The 15,602-nt window shown below is 38.0% G+C and overlaps 1 protein-coding gene across 1 annotated transcript in view; it reads right to left on the reverse strand.

Moving 5' to 3' along the window:
• The window catches only part of LOC122562338, a 410,892-nt gene that overhangs the window by 69,889 nt on the left and 325,401 nt on the right, over positions 1 to 15,602 (reverse strand). Inside the window, exons 13-16 of the mRNA XM_043715214.1 lie at positions 12,667 to 12,756; positions 8,077 to 8,186; positions 7,213 to 7,774; positions 3,105 to 3,242 (exon numbers count right to left, since the gene is read on the reverse strand). Coding sequence (XP_043571149.1) covers positions 3,105 to 3,242; positions 7,213 to 7,774; positions 8,077 to 8,186; positions 12,667 to 12,756 — 900 coding nt within the window. The remainder of the gene's footprint in view (positions 1 to 3,104; positions 3,243 to 7,212; positions 7,775 to 8,076; positions 8,187 to 12,666; positions 12,757 to 15,602) is intronic.

The following is a 15,602-nucleotide window of genomic DNA, read 5'->3' on the forward strand; positions in this document are numbered from 1 at the left end:
GCAGTAGGTTTCCTTGCCCATGTTTAATCTGAAGCCACAAGACTTCATGAGGTCTGGAGTCAATGTTGAGGACTCACAATGTTGAGACTCCAAACTGTCTCCCACTGTGCCTCCACCTTTACTGGTGGGGCAGGATATATCCAGGGATGGTGCTGGTGGTGTTTGGAACATTGCCTGGAAGATAGGAATCCATGAGTATGACTATGTCAGGCTACTGCTTGACTCGTCTGAGTGACAGCTTTCTCAATTTTGGCACTAGCCCCCAGATGTTGACAAGAAGGACTTTGCAGGGTTGACAGGGCTGTTTCTGGGGTTTGAGAGTGTGGTGCTGGAAGAGCACAACAGAGTACATCTGTTGCACAGTTCTCTAATGTGCCTGTCTCCAACTCTAATTTATGGAAGCTTATGATTTCAGAACTCAGCAGAGCTCACTTCCCTTGAAGTAGTGGTTAAAACAACAGAACCTTTGGGCAGCAGGTTGCAGCCCATAACCAGCAGAATAATGAGAGACACCTGCCAAAATCCATTTGGAGATGCAGCCAGCTAATCAAGTAGTCTGAATGGACCTTAATGCAGCTGCACCATGCAAAAAGGGGCATGACAAACTCCTTAAAAAGGCACTGGTCACAACGTAGCCTAGAACAAGCAAAATTCAGCAAATAACCCCCAAACCTCAGAGTGGCCAACCTGCCCATTCCCCTCATTCTAAAACAAAACCTGGCTCCACAGTCACAGGGTTCACAATCGGAGCTATTGTAAGTAAAAGGTTATTTTATACAGGGATAAAAGTTGCTGCATTTATCATTGGAGGAAATGAACAATTTAAAGTATTGGTGGGTACTGTATTTCAATTGAGGGGGAACAGGTGTAATGTTTTAACATTTTTTTTCTCTGCTAAGCTCTTACACAACCTAACTCGAATTTTTGCACTGAGTCCCACAGAAATGTTTCCCATAGTGTCTCTGCACTTAAAAGTTGCGATTTTTAGGAACGCTACCTTGAATTTAATGGTGGACACCCTGCAATAAACAACAAATTTGAATCAGAATATCTGTGTTCAAATCAATGGCATATTTATATTAAACCTGCAATCAGAAATCGCCCTTTTCAGACAAGGTAGGTTAAACAATTGGAGATGCTACTGCAAAATGGCACTGATGAATTCAAGCTGCCCTTCAGCTGACCAACAGGAAACTATGAAAGTGATCTCGTGACATGCTGGGTAAAGACTGGATCAATCATGCACTCACTGAACAAAGTTAGGATGAGCTGAAACAAATCCTCGACCTTACTTGTAATCTCTTCCTTTCTCGCAATGCTGCTGCTGCACCCAGCTGTTTACCTCCCTCTAATCTGAAACAGTTCTGCAGCATGAAAAATAACCTGTATGCTATATGTAAAAGAATGGTTGTTTGACCACCAATGGCAGAATTAGCTGCTGCAATAGGCAAATGTGGGGAAAAAACCTGCATCTACATAATCTTTCTGTAGAAAAAGCAGTTAAGTTTTTGAATTCTAACTTTTTATTGGGCCTTTTGAAGATTAGGCAAAAACAAAGCTCTTGTATTGTTACTCTGCTTGATAGCTCAAATCATGAACAAGGTCTGATCTGTTCCAGTATTCGTTACAGACTGCAGAGAGAACATGTGGAAACAGAATAACAACCTAAATAGTCTCCTTCATCCACCTCTCAGATTGTAAAACCTCTGCATTTGTGCAGTGGTAGTGTCCCCACCTCTGAACCAGAATACCTGGGTTCAAGTTCCACCTGCTTTAAAAGTATATCGTAACACTTCTGAACAGGTTAATTAACCTCTAAGTTATTCTCATAAAACTAGTCTGTTACAACCTTAGCAAGATAGGATCTTTCAAAACACATTCTCTATAATAATATTTACTCTGACCCATTGTACTTAGTGTGGACAATACAATGTCAAACCTAATAAAATTTTCAAATTACGTTCGTTGAAATTACATGTCAAAATAAATTCTCTTGTTTTTAAATAAACAATCTAGGTGATTCCCCGAAATAGTAGGGGAATGTGCTAGTAATGGAACAACAATAATAACAATTGAAGGAGGAGTGTATTGGGAATTATTTCATGTAAAATACCTCTTAACAACTTGTGAGCAATAGCTGTGAATTTAAAGTTCCACCACAGTGATACTACCCAGGATCTATTTTGCTCAAACTTTAATCTTGATTTAATTAATCAAAGGTTAAAATTAAGTAATGCTCCAAGATTGTCAACCATCAGAATTGCTCCATGATGGACTTTTTCTACACTCACCACTTGAAATCTAATATAGGCATTAAGCCATAGAATTGAATTTGTCACAAGATTATAGAAGCTTTAGTCCTAACATTCTATTTCTCGACACTTTTCAGATAATGGACAAAATATTCTGTTTTTAGCCAAAATTAATGTCTATTCTAATCTTTCTTCAACAATTCACATTCCAATAATGCACGATCAGCCCTGAACAATTCACTATAGTACTGTAGCATATTAGAACGTAAATGCTTTGTAAACTCTTGCCCTATTAAATCTATTTCAATAAAGTTCCATAGGCCACATGTTAAAATAAATTTTATCTATTGGTGGGTAGAATGCGACAAAGAGTAGTGACAATAGAAATAAAATTGGAAGAGAAATCTCAAACTTCTCTCATTGGACATTTAGAAACAATGTGAATTTTATTCTCATGTCAAAAATCAACTAAGTGTTAATTTCAAGTAAATGCTATTGATTTTAAAATTGCCAATATATAATTAAAGCTGACAATTAATCCTTCACTGGCTATGTTTTTATTTAGTTATTCTAGAAACTAATAAAAGAGCCACTAAAATTGCTCAGCAGAATTCCCTCTATATGCTTCATTACTTGGGTTACTTTTCCTTTAAACATTAGAAATTGCTATTAATAGAATAAAAGCACAAATGATTCATCAGTTCTTTGTAATTTCATGCAGCAGTTCATGCATTAAAAAATTCTGGTAAGTTGTCAGTTCACAAAACATGCAAAGGGTTCATACAGGATGTAGTGCGCTCTACATGTCAAAAGGAAGATACGCCTGTACAGGACAGGAATTATTCTTCTTACCTGGGAGATATACCCAGAACGAATCTGTTGTTCACGTTCCATGCTAGCCTTCAGCTGAGCTTCGAGTTCTGTTCTGTATTTTTGTGCGTCTATTAATTCCTGCTGGCAGTGCTCCAACTGAGTTTTCAATTCTTCAAGCTACAAAAATAATAAATCACCTTTTACCAAAGTAGAATTAGGAATTATGCTCTGTCACACATATATAGCAATCTAAATGTCGATAGTATTTGGCCTAAGTTAAGGTAATTGGTGCAAGGAGAAAGAGAGAAAACTGAAAAGACAAAATGTCACATTTGACTGAGGTTATTTGTCATGAGATAATGTTCAAAATGAAACTGACAGCAAAAGAAAAAAATTAACTTTATTGTTAGCAAGTGAAATTGTTATCAAGAGATGGATCAAGAAATAGAAGGTTCAGGGAGACACTACGCAATGCAGCACAGCCCTGTCTTACCTGATGAAAATCAATATGGCAGATCCACTCATTTTTGACAGGATATTTTTGTAATATCTAGACTTAAATATCCTACAACAAAATAAAATATTCTGATCTAATATACATTAGCTCCAACTAAATGCTTCAACCTAAAATTAATAATCACTTGACTGGGTAAGTTAGCCATTACATTTGGTTTCGCCTAATACTTATCACAGTACTAGAAAATGTTTCATGACATGTGCCATTGCAAGTCAGATGAGACACTATATAAACAGTGAAATTATGAGACAATGTAGAATGTAATATTCTGCTACTGCAAGAGATTTGTGAAGAGAGTAGAAGTTTGAGATTAGTAGCTATGTATAACACTAACTTAGAGTTTAACTAACAGTGTTAGTTACAGAAATAAAATTGGAAGAGAAATCTCAAACTTCTCTCACTGGACATTTAGAAACAATGTGAATTTTATTCTCAATTGCCAACATATAAATAAAGCTGACAATTAATCCTTCACTGCTCTGCAAAGGAAAGTCTACAGCTGTATTCACATTTACAGTTAGCAGTCAACTACACTCTTACAAACCAATTCAAACTTTATGTATGGAGTGAATGCATTTGTGTAGTGCAGAACAGTGAACCTTCTACTGAACTACAAACCTGAGTGGATGCCTGCAATACCTAATCTATCCACTTGGGCATGCTGCCTGATTGGAAAATGCTTGTGAATTTATTAAGTCAGGAACATTTGTACCCATTTGCTGAAACAAAATGCATTACCTAAATATATAATCTGCAGTATTATACTGGTAGCGTTATTGGTTTTGATTAAAATATAGCCAGTAAAATTGCTCAACACATTACAAGGCCTTTTTGAAGTCCTGTTATCAAAGATGAAAGGGCTCCGAGATACAACACTATCTATTTCAATGATCAATTTTCAGGGCGAGGAGTTTGGATTCCAGATCCACTGTTTTAAACATGGACTCTGCTGTGCATCACATTAGACGATAACTTTACATTTTTTTCCAAATCTGAAACAGTAGCTGGACCAAAGTATTTTTTTCTTTCAAAACGATGGCACATCGGTTTCCCAATGTCTGTGGCTTGATACAATAGCCAGAACCTGAATCATCTTTACTGAGCAAGAGCAAAGCAAAATTTATTGAAAATAAGCAAAATGTACTGTAAAGCATAGCACAAGAACATAAGGCGTGAACCATCTTCTTAAATGTCAGATGCATAGTAGATGTGAATGTAAAACATAAATAAATATGCTATAGAGAGAGGACTACACAAGATTTATCTACTTTTGTTGATCCATTGAGAGTATGTTGAAAGGTAACTGCTGTCTCATTATTAACATACTTGACATATACAACTTAATTTGATGAAAAAGTATTTGTTAAAAATTATTTTATTTGTTCTTTAAAGAATTAATTCTTCAGATGCACGTGCAAGTCTGAATAAAGGTTCATTCAGTCCAACCATTCTCTAATTCACAGTGGTGAGGTGGAACACCATACTGCAATTACACTGAAGATTTTTTCAAACCCAAGTTTCAGTTTGAGGACTTCAGTTTAGACAAAAGATTCAATAATTTGAAAAGGCTTCGTGATTGTTGTCTTTAAACTGTTTAAAATGCTACAACTATAGTTTAGCTTATTTTTGCACAAATACATACGCTGCTGATAATCTGTAATTAAACCTGGAATGAGTTGCCAGCAGTGATGTTCGAGGCAGGTGCATTAACAACATTTAATTAATTGTAATTAAACCTGATAATTGAGTGGCATTTCTTCTCTTATTGTAGTAATCAGGTGTACATGGTAAATATTTCGCATGTCTTTTTAATAAATGCTCACTATCTGCCCTGCAGCATATTAATCCTTTACATTTTACTTTTTACATTGTTGGATAAGGAAGATATTGTCTTGTGGCTGAAAATAGAAGTAAAGCTGTGTCCATTGAAATCTTGATTTCTTACAGTAAATAAAGTTGTTCAGTGTTTGACTTCTGCCATTAACTATAGACTTTTTTTTAAACCCTTTGGCATTGTCAACTTTGGTTACACCTTGCTAGCCAACATGCTGCATGAATTTCACTGGTGCTTGGGATGCATGACAACAAAACGTGGACAGGACTGACAAGTCATTCTGCACAAGTGACATGTTTTAGCTATGTGGTTAGGAAAGAAAACTAGATATTAATTGCTGAAACATTAGTTGCCAAGTGGCAATTTGAATCGACAGCTCACTTGCAGAAATGAAACAGGACTATCATTGTCTGCAGAATTCCTCTCAACAAATTCTGTAATTTAGGGTCAGAAGCAGCTGGCAATATGTTACAAAGCAGGGATTCAACTGAGCTGTCAATGAAAATGAGCACAATCTTGATGCTAGAATCATTGCCTTCAACTAAATACCATATATGTTTTATATTTTACAATATAAATTGCAGTCTTAGGTAACACAATTATTAAGAGCAATTATCATATCTAGGATGGATGATTTTAAAAGTAAAATGATACAAGGATAACGCAACTGGTGTATCATTATTTTCCAAGTAAATTATAACAAACTACATCAATTTCATTTTAATTCAGCTCTAAACAAACTTGGTGCAGACAAGAAGAAGGTGGACACACTTTTTTCACGGTTGTTTGTCATTCCTTGCAAGTTATGACCTCCTTCATAAATCTCCACCATAAATATCTTACACAATGAGTCCATCCCGTTATATTCCTTGATGCGCACTGTCTCAAATTGAATGAGTCTGTTCATAATCTGTTTTATTTGACTCCAAATTAAGCCTCCAAACTTTCATTCTTTTGATCTAAATGGCTGAATATTTCCATTTCTATAACTTAATCCACCACACTGCTTTCCCTCGATTCTCCTTTTCTTGATTCTCCAGATATGGAGTTCTGGGTGAGCTGACATGTTCTATCCCACACCACTCCCAAGTGTCCATGACCCTCAGCATGCCTAGGTCAAGAAGAAAACAACAGATCTTTTTCCATACAAGGTTAATGTGCTCACAAGGTTAATGAAATAGCTGATTATGAAGGGTGGGGTGAAGTTGTACAGATGACAGCTGCCTCCCCCAGCCCCACCCTCATACACCCAGAGATTCTGGTCTGAAACAATTGTATTCCGGCACAATTTTTTAAAAAATTTAACACAGGAAACCAAATCAGAAGACTGTGGGACAGTGCCAGAAAATTTAGAATAGAAAAGAATTGCTGGAGAATCTCAGTGCGCCTGGCAGCATCTGTGGAGAGAAAACAGAGTTGATGTTTCTGGTCCAGTGAACCCTTTTCTACTGAAAACCTGGGATGGCTGCTCACCTGGTTCAAACTCACTCTCATTGTATTGAGACAGGTCCTGCCCCCACCATTATACTGAATTTAAAATATTCTCTGTTGAAATTACTTTAATAGATTGCAGATCTCCAGCTCTACATCCCCCTCCAGCAGTACAATCATTTTCCCCACCAAATCCTTCATTCCTTGGCTCTGGCCTTTTGTACACTTTCTCTTCCTCCAACCCACCAGTGAGTCGGCAAAGCTTGGCAATCAAAGTCCACAGTGTCTAAATATATCTACTTTAGATTTGACACTTAAATCACACTGATCGTTTCATATGAGAACTAATTGTATATTTTTCCTACCTCTTTTGTATGGCTTTCCAGTAGCTTATCAATCTGTGATGTTTGTGAACTTGCCAGTACTGTTGCCAGAGGTACCCGTCGTTCTTCCCTTATGGGCGTGCGTTCTACCTGCTGCCAGTGCTCTTCAATTTCATCGTGCATCTTTTGTCTCCGATCCAGCAACGGTGAGGAACTTGATGGTTCAAATTCCATCCTATTTGTATCACCTGAACTCGAGCCGACTGTTCCAGTCACAGCCTCATATCTTTTTCTACGTTCCTCGCGCCGTTTAGTCCGTTCCCAGTCATTCAGGTCTGATGAAGATGCACCAAATCTCTCCGCATGACTGTCACATGAATCTGCTTTTGCTGCTCTTTCTTGTGCTATTGCTTGTGCTGTTGGTCTGAATTCTGCCCAGTCAAAAGTTTTTGACCTGCCCTCTCTCCTCCTTTCACGTGCTCGGCTTTTTCTCTGCCCTGTCTCTTTATCCACCGAAGAAGCTTCAGAGGATGGAGAATCTGATTTGCTATCATAATGTGGAGTAGTATCTGGTAGTATCACAGCACATTGTTCTTCTGGTAAGCTAATAGAACAAAATCATTAGACTGAAATATTTTAAACAAAAATAACCGACATGTAATAAATGTTTACTTCAGTTCATGGTGCTTCCACAATGTAATCTCTCACATGCACCAAGTCCCTAAAACATATAACAGTACATTAAAATGACATCAAATCTATCTGGAAATTATAAAATCAGTTCAAAATCAGATAGAATATTCCTAAATAGCTCAATTATATAGCACTTACTGTAATGAACTGTTTGGAATCTGTATTCTAAGTAAAAGCATTTTGTAATAGAGTCGTGATGCAGCACATTCTTACCTGGCAACATCTGGTGCTGTTGAAGGTCGGATATTTTTCATCAATGCCTGCATCCAATTGCGTCGGATGCCAGCAGTCATTGCAGAAAGGGTAAACAAAGCTTCCTGGGTCTGTAAGATGAGATAATCGTTTGCATTATCCATAATGACTAGGCATTAGCCTTTTCTTTATCAATCTAGTCAAACCAGTCAGGTATCAAATATTTAAGGGTGAAAGATTCTGAGGAATTTAACAATATGTAACTTGTATGACACATAACACAAACTGAATGCAATATGTTAGATTATGCAAGTTGTTATCATCAGACAGTACAGGTGGCTCTTCAAACACAGGTAGGGCAGGAAGCCTGTTTAAGAAACTTACTTACAGAACCAGAGCTAACTGCTAGCTCGAAATCTCACTACCTTTTAACCAACAAGCAGTAATAGTCAGAGCTTATACAATCTAAGCTATGTAAGGCATTGTCAGTTGGTGTTTTTCAGAGAGGTGTTTATTAACACAACTCTACATCCAGTTAAAAACAACCTTGGCAGTTTGTGACCAGTTCAGCAGTTCACCTGTTTTACTGCACTGTAGCCATAGTTGAAAAGTGTAGTTCTGGAAAAGCACAGCAGGTCAGGTAACATCCAAGGAACGAGCAAGTTGGCATTTCAGGCTTAAGCCCTTCATCAGGAATGCACTAGAGCCATGTACAGGCATGCAGACGGAGACTGCACGGGCAGCACAGTGGTTAGCACTGCTGCCTCACAGCGCCAGAGACCCGGGTTCAGTTCCCGCCTCAGGTGACTGACTGTGTGGAGTTTGCACATTCTCCCTGTGTCTGCGTGAGTTTCCTCCGGGTGCTCCGGTTTCCTCCCATAATCCAAAGGTGTGCAGGTTAGGTGAACTGGCCATGCTAAAGTGCAGTGTTAGGTGAAGGGGTAAATGTAAGGGAATGGGTCTGGGTGGGTTGTGCTTCGGCGGGTCGGTGTGGACTTGTTGGGCTGAAGGGCCTGTTTCCACATTGTAAGTAATCTAATATAAACTAAACTCCTTGAAGAGTTTAGTCGTTTATAGAAAATATTTTATTACAGATGCTGAACCAAGGTTGTGTCATTTGGAATGTTAGTGAAGTTTCAGGTTTATTACTTGTAAAATGGAGACAGAGGCTTACATTACAGCAATACATTTAAGAATGAAAATGTTGCAATCTAGAGCAACTAACTCGATTCCCTAAAAAAGGAAAATATTGCTTTGATTCAGATCTACATCATTTGCAAAGTGTTGGATAAATTAAGCAGGTATGCCCGCATTTGTGAAGACAGAAGCAGTTAACATTTCAAGTCAAATATGACTCTTCCACAAAACAGAGTTCAAAGATCACGACTCAACCCCTACGAGTCATATGCACCTTGAAATGTTAACTCGGTTTCTCTCTCCACTGATGCTACTAAATCTGCTAGGTTTCTCCTGCTTTATTCCTCATTTATGGATATAAAGGAATTGTTAAGTAAACCTGATTCACAAATTGTATTTTAAGTCATGCATTCTTGACAGAGTGACCACTGTTCCATTATCTGAGGAATAGAAAGGCAAGGGGCCACTCATAATTTCCAGTGAGAAAGTTACAACAAGTGAGTGCTATTTAATCCAGAGCAGAAACACTTTAAACCTGATTTGTATAAGTATTCATGTCATTACAAATGACGGTGCTTGCATCTTACTCAGTTCTGATAGGGGTGGGAAAACTGGAGTAATGCTTCAGTCTTTTAATCAGTGACGTGCCCTGATGCAAATTAATATTTTCAATGGATTTCTACATTGGTACAAAGTGGCTGAGATGGTGCTCACCTAGTTATGGGGATTGACGTGAAATTTCATCTGTAACCTCTGTAGGAAGATCAAAAGCAGCTATAGAGAGGACCAAATGTTGTAGCAGGCTATTGAAAAGACTGGCCTTGGATCGCTGTGAATTTGTCCCAGTTGTTTGGTTACATTTTAAGCCCACCAACAGCCTCATGTCAATCATGCACATCAATCAGAGTTGGGACCTGACCACCATTTTTTAAACAATTCTACAAAGCTTTGAAAGTCCAGGACAGACCATTGCTGTTTGTTATTTGTATCAATGATTTGGATGAAAACGTACAAGGCATGATTAGTAAGTTTGCAGATGACACTAAATTAGGGGGTATCGTGGGCAGTGAGGAAGGTCCGCAGAAATTGTAGCAAGACCTTGATCAGCTGGGGAAGCGGGCTGAGAAATGGCAAATGGAGTTTCATATAGAAAAGTGAGAGGTCTTGCATTTTGGAAAGTCAAATCAAGGTAGGAGTTTCAAGGTGAATGGTAGGGCCTTAAAGAGTGTAGTGAAACAGAGAGACCATGGAGTTCAGGTGCACTGTTCTCTGAAAGTGGAGTCACAGATAGACACAGCATTGAAAGCAGCTTTTGGCACACTGGCCTTCGTCAGTCAGGGCACTGAGTACAGAAGATAGAAAGTTATGTTGCAGTTGGACAAGATGTTGGTGAGGCTGCACTTGGAGTACTGTGTTCAGTTTTGATCACCTTGCTATAGGAAGGGTGTTATTAAACTGGGAAAAAAAAATGCAGAAATTTACAATGCTGCTGCCAGGACACAAGGGTCTGAGTTATAGGGAGAGGTCGGTCAAGCTAGGACTATTTTCTTCAGCGCATAGGAGACTGAGGGGGGTCTTATAGAAATGTATAAGATAATTAGAGGTATGGATAGGGTGAATGCACTCAGTAGCTTTCCCAGAATTGGGGAATCAAGGACTAGAGGGCATAAGTTAAAGGTTAGAGGGGAAAGAATAAAAGGGAACCAGAGTGGCGACTCTTGGTACGCATATGGAATGCGTTGCCAGCAGTGATGGTCGAGGCAGGTGCACTAACAACACTTAAAAGGCATTTGGACAAATATATGGATAGAAAAGTTTTAGAAGGATATGGATCAAGTGCAGAAAAATGGGGTTAAGCTTTGACGGACCTTTCAGCCAGCGTCGACTAACTTGGGCTGTAGGACTCTATAACTCATTGACAGAGTACAAAAGCACAGAATTTACACGAAGTCTTAAAATAAGGTTAAAGAATAAAAGGGAACCAGAGGGGCGACTCTTGGTACGCATATGGTATGCAGTTTCAGCTGAAATAGTGTGTCCAAATCTGGCATTATACTTTAAAAAGGATGTCATCATCATCAAAAGGACTGGCAAAAATTTACTAAAAATGGACTTAATATGTTAAGAGTCAAGGGAAGCTGAGGCTACTCTTCTTAGAAGGACAAGGATATTTAATAGATGCTCAAAATTATGGAATAAATAGGAAATGTTTTTGCCAGTCACAGAATGGTCAGTAACTAGAGTGAACGTTTAAGATTGTTGGTAGAAACAAAAGCTAGAAGATTTCTTTATAGTGAATTGTGATGGTCAGGAATGCACTACCTGAATGGGTGGTGGAAGCAGATTACATCAAATTATACCGTGTTTACAGCACAAATAGACCAGTCAAATCATCCTTTTCCAATGTTTTTCTTTGCATGAAACGTCCTCTGATTTTGATCCATCTCTTCTATTGGTAAATACTGCTGTTTCTTTCTCCCGACTGTAACTATCCAGCTGCCCTTAAATGGAAGCTTGAAGGAATATCCACATTCCAAACACACAGACTCTATGGACTAAACACCAGCACAGACAAGTTGGAATGAATCAGAATATACAGCACAGAAATTTCTATTTCACTTTATATGAAGGTGAGATCAGCTAACTCTGTTAATTCATGTACCAAGTATGAGAACGGCTGATGCGGCTTTAGTATCACAACACACAAGAAGCTAGTCTTACACTGTTATTACTCACAGCATAACAGCAGATTGATCTGAGGAAATGAGATATATTATTCCAAGAAAAGATTAAATCTAATAGCAGCAAATTGGTATGACAGGTGGGTGGAAGGTTAAAAGGAATTCTAGTTCAGTCTCAACACATGGCTGCTTATGCCGACTGACAATAAAACAAAACTGAATGACAAAATTCAATAATAGCTTTTAAAAGGGGAATTGGTTAGACAAATACAAAATGCTTAGCAGGTGTGGCAGCATCTGTAGATAGAGAAAGAGTGTTATAGATTTTAAGCCCAGTATGAGTCCCTTTCAGAAGTCAATTTCTTTGAAGAGTCAGGCTGGATTCAACGTTAACGACTTCTGAAGAGTCATAATGGACTCTAAATCTTAACTATTTCTCTCTCCACAGATGCTGTCACAACCACTGAGTTTCTCCAGCATTTTCTGTGTTTGTTTCAGATAAACACAGGATAAATATCTAAAGGAGAAAGGTTTGCAAGCCAATAGGGTAGGACAAGAGATGGGCTCGTTGGATTGCTCCTTCAAAGCACAGATGCATTAAGTACAATTATTTACTTCTCTGTTGTATCATTTTTTAATTCTATCATATACAGAAAAGCAAATTACAATGAAAGTACATTACAGACGCAATTAGAAATTCGTGAAAGTCATAAATAATTTCGCAGAGGTTGCAGAAGGAAGACATGTCAAGTCAGAGGGAATTTTCAGTGTCATTTTAAACTCATGAACTTACATGGATTTGGAAGCCATAGTTGCGCTGGACTTGATATTCAGTTACATTAAAGCAAGTAGATAAATCAATTTCACCATCCAAATCTGATGCCTGTGGCAGATGTGGAGGAAAACAAAATAGGTTAATTAACTTGGCAACCTGGGGTGAATCAGAAATTAATGGCAGATTTTCATTTGAGTAACCAAATGCACAAAAAAAACCTTGGCTGAACAATGTAAAGCTATAATTTTACTGGATAATTTTTCAGTATGTGCTAATTTCTAATCAGAGCTGAACCAGATAATCCTTCTTGACCTTGTATGAAAATGCCATGCCCTCCATGACAAAGGCCTTCCATTTCCATTGCTGGTTGACTCTTAGTTGTTGCTGAACCCTCAATTTGTTTCCTCCAGACTCTACTGTCCCAATGCTTTCCTTGAGGATGGAAGCCAGGAAACTAGTCAATAAATTGCAGCCATTCATAACTCTGTTGCCCGTATTCTAACGAGTACCAAGGCTCATTTTACAAGTTACAAAGGACAACATCCTGATTTTAAAAATTCTCATCCTCCTGTTCAAATCCTTCTTGGTCTGGCCCTCCAGCTTCAATATTGACAAGAATTCGCCAAGATCTTGCATTTTCTGAATTAAATTTCTTGACAACTAATGAGATTTTTTTGCTGGAATTGAAGTCCAAATTGAACCATGCATCTCAAACACTAGACATTTAATATGCCTTGTACTTGGTGTTATTATGAATGATTTATCACCGCACTTTACCTTGAGGAGTTGCCTCTACTCATCCAAGCCTATATTGTTTGTTTTAAAGTTGCTTTAAAGCAGTCTTCATGTTTCGATACAACCTTCCTAGGGCTCTGCATTTCTCCTATTCCCCTTTCCACCAGTGGAGTATCCTCATCAGCTATGAACCAAATTCAAAGCCCACTCTTCAACCTCCTTTAAAATCAGCTCATTGCCAAACTTTTAGTAATAAGGCATACTATCTCCTGCTTTGGAAGGCAGCAAATGAAGAACAAATACATATTTTCTAAATTAAGACAGCTCTGAATTGTCATCCAGAATAACTCAAGTAAACCTTCCGTCCATTAAATACTTCAATACAAAAATTCAAAAGAAGCCTTATTCTATGGAAATTTACACTAACAAATGGAAAATCTTCAGATTAGAAATCAGCTTGCATTACCAAATACCTTTGCAAAGAACTGACCGGCATACCGCTAACTGGTAAACACTAAAATAAAACTTTAAATGGTCATGTGAACCTCTTTCAGAGCAGCTGCTGCTAAACTACTGTAGTACTTCTAGGTTTTTACAACTGTAATTTTATTTTAGAATCCATTTTCAGTTTCAACAAATTAAATAAATCCTAAATTAAAGAGTGCAACACCAGGTTGACACTGCCTTTGAGATAATGAGACAGCATCCCTTTGCACCCTGACAGCTGCAGTCAAATAACTGTTCATCTCCAGTTCCAAGGGTAAATATGAAAAAGAAAACTAGTACTGCTGAAAGATCCATTGATATATTTCATATTTCAGCCAATTTAGAAACAGGTGAGAGTAAAATATTAGATCCAGTTGCACCATGATTACACAGCATGTCTATAGGGAAATTGTTTAGCATTAACAAAAAAACACTAATGGACTGCTGGTCCTGGTCATTCAGTGGCCAGATTTCTTGTTGCCCTCATTACAATTATTGGTTTAAATTTTCAGCAAGTTACAACACCAAAGTTTTGAGATGAATGGTGCAGAAAAAGCTGAACGAGGTTCCCCAAATTTGGCCCAATGATCAGGACATTGATCTTTCTTGAGGAATGAAAAATTTAGAGGTGAACAGCTTCCAGCAAATTCCAAGTCAATAAAAGGCAAAAGATCAAAGAGGGGAATTATGCAACAGAGGACTTAAATGATTGAACAGAGATGATATAAGACAAAGGGAGTATGCAACTTGAGATGCAAAGAAAAAAGGAGGGTCTGGAAGATATAAATATGTAAAGGCAGAATAGCAGGGAGGAATGGTACCAAAAATCCGACAAGAGATTCCCATCACCTGGAAATGTGGTGGAAGGGAAGGGTCACAGACCCCAGGTAAACAGACTGCACTATTTGCCATATACTGATGGGGGATTACCAAGCATTTAATACAGTCTATCACAGATCTTTTATTCTTCCAAAGCAATGCACGTGTCTAAAGTGTTCACCACTAAAAGTCTCCCAGTTCTAATGAAAGGCCAAACATACTTTCTCTCATCACAAGGATTCTAGGTAATCAAAGATGGAGGACAGGGAAAATTTGTGGCTGTAAGAGCTGCTCCTTTTTGGAGGTATTTTAGATGTTAGAGGTGAGTTCCTCAAATTCCAGGAGCAGTAATTACTATTTTATAAGCTGTTGCATTGTTTTGGAACTTTGGGGGGTAAAGATCAAAACAATGGCATTTTAAAAAGGAGGAAGAGAACAAAAGCAGCTACCACATGGTGAGAGAGAGAGAAATCTATTAGGTTGTCTGCCACAGCAGCAAATCTGCACAGCCACTGCCTTTGCTGTTTGAGTTCAAGTACTTCTGGACGTAATTGTGCATCTAAGTAAAACAGCGAAATTCACAGCTGACCTTGCGTGCATGGTTTTTAAGTGTAACCTTGCTGTCATTTTTTTTAATGAGTGAGGAGAGTGGGTTTTTTTTGGTTATATGTTTTATTAAGATCGGTCTCTTGATTAAAATTTAAAAATATAAAACATAGGTACTAAGTTAGCCTGGAGCAGTGTTTTTTTTAGAGCAGTAAGATTGTGCTACTTTCTGTAGATTATTAAGGTGCAAAGATGGCCTTTAATAGAGTGATGCGCTTTGCCTGTCGTACATGGGAGATTAGGGAGAATTTCCACGTTACTGATGATAATGTCTGCAGGAAGAATGTTTAGTTGTGAATCCTATCAGA

This window comes from Chiloscyllium plagiosum, chromosome 24 (genome assembly GCF_004010195.1).
Source record: "Chiloscyllium plagiosum isolate BGI_BamShark_2017 chromosome 24, ASM401019v2, whole genome shotgun sequence".
NCBI classification, from domain to species: domain Eukaryota; kingdom Metazoa; phylum Chordata; class Chondrichthyes; order Orectolobiformes; family Hemiscylliidae; genus Chiloscyllium; species Chiloscyllium plagiosum.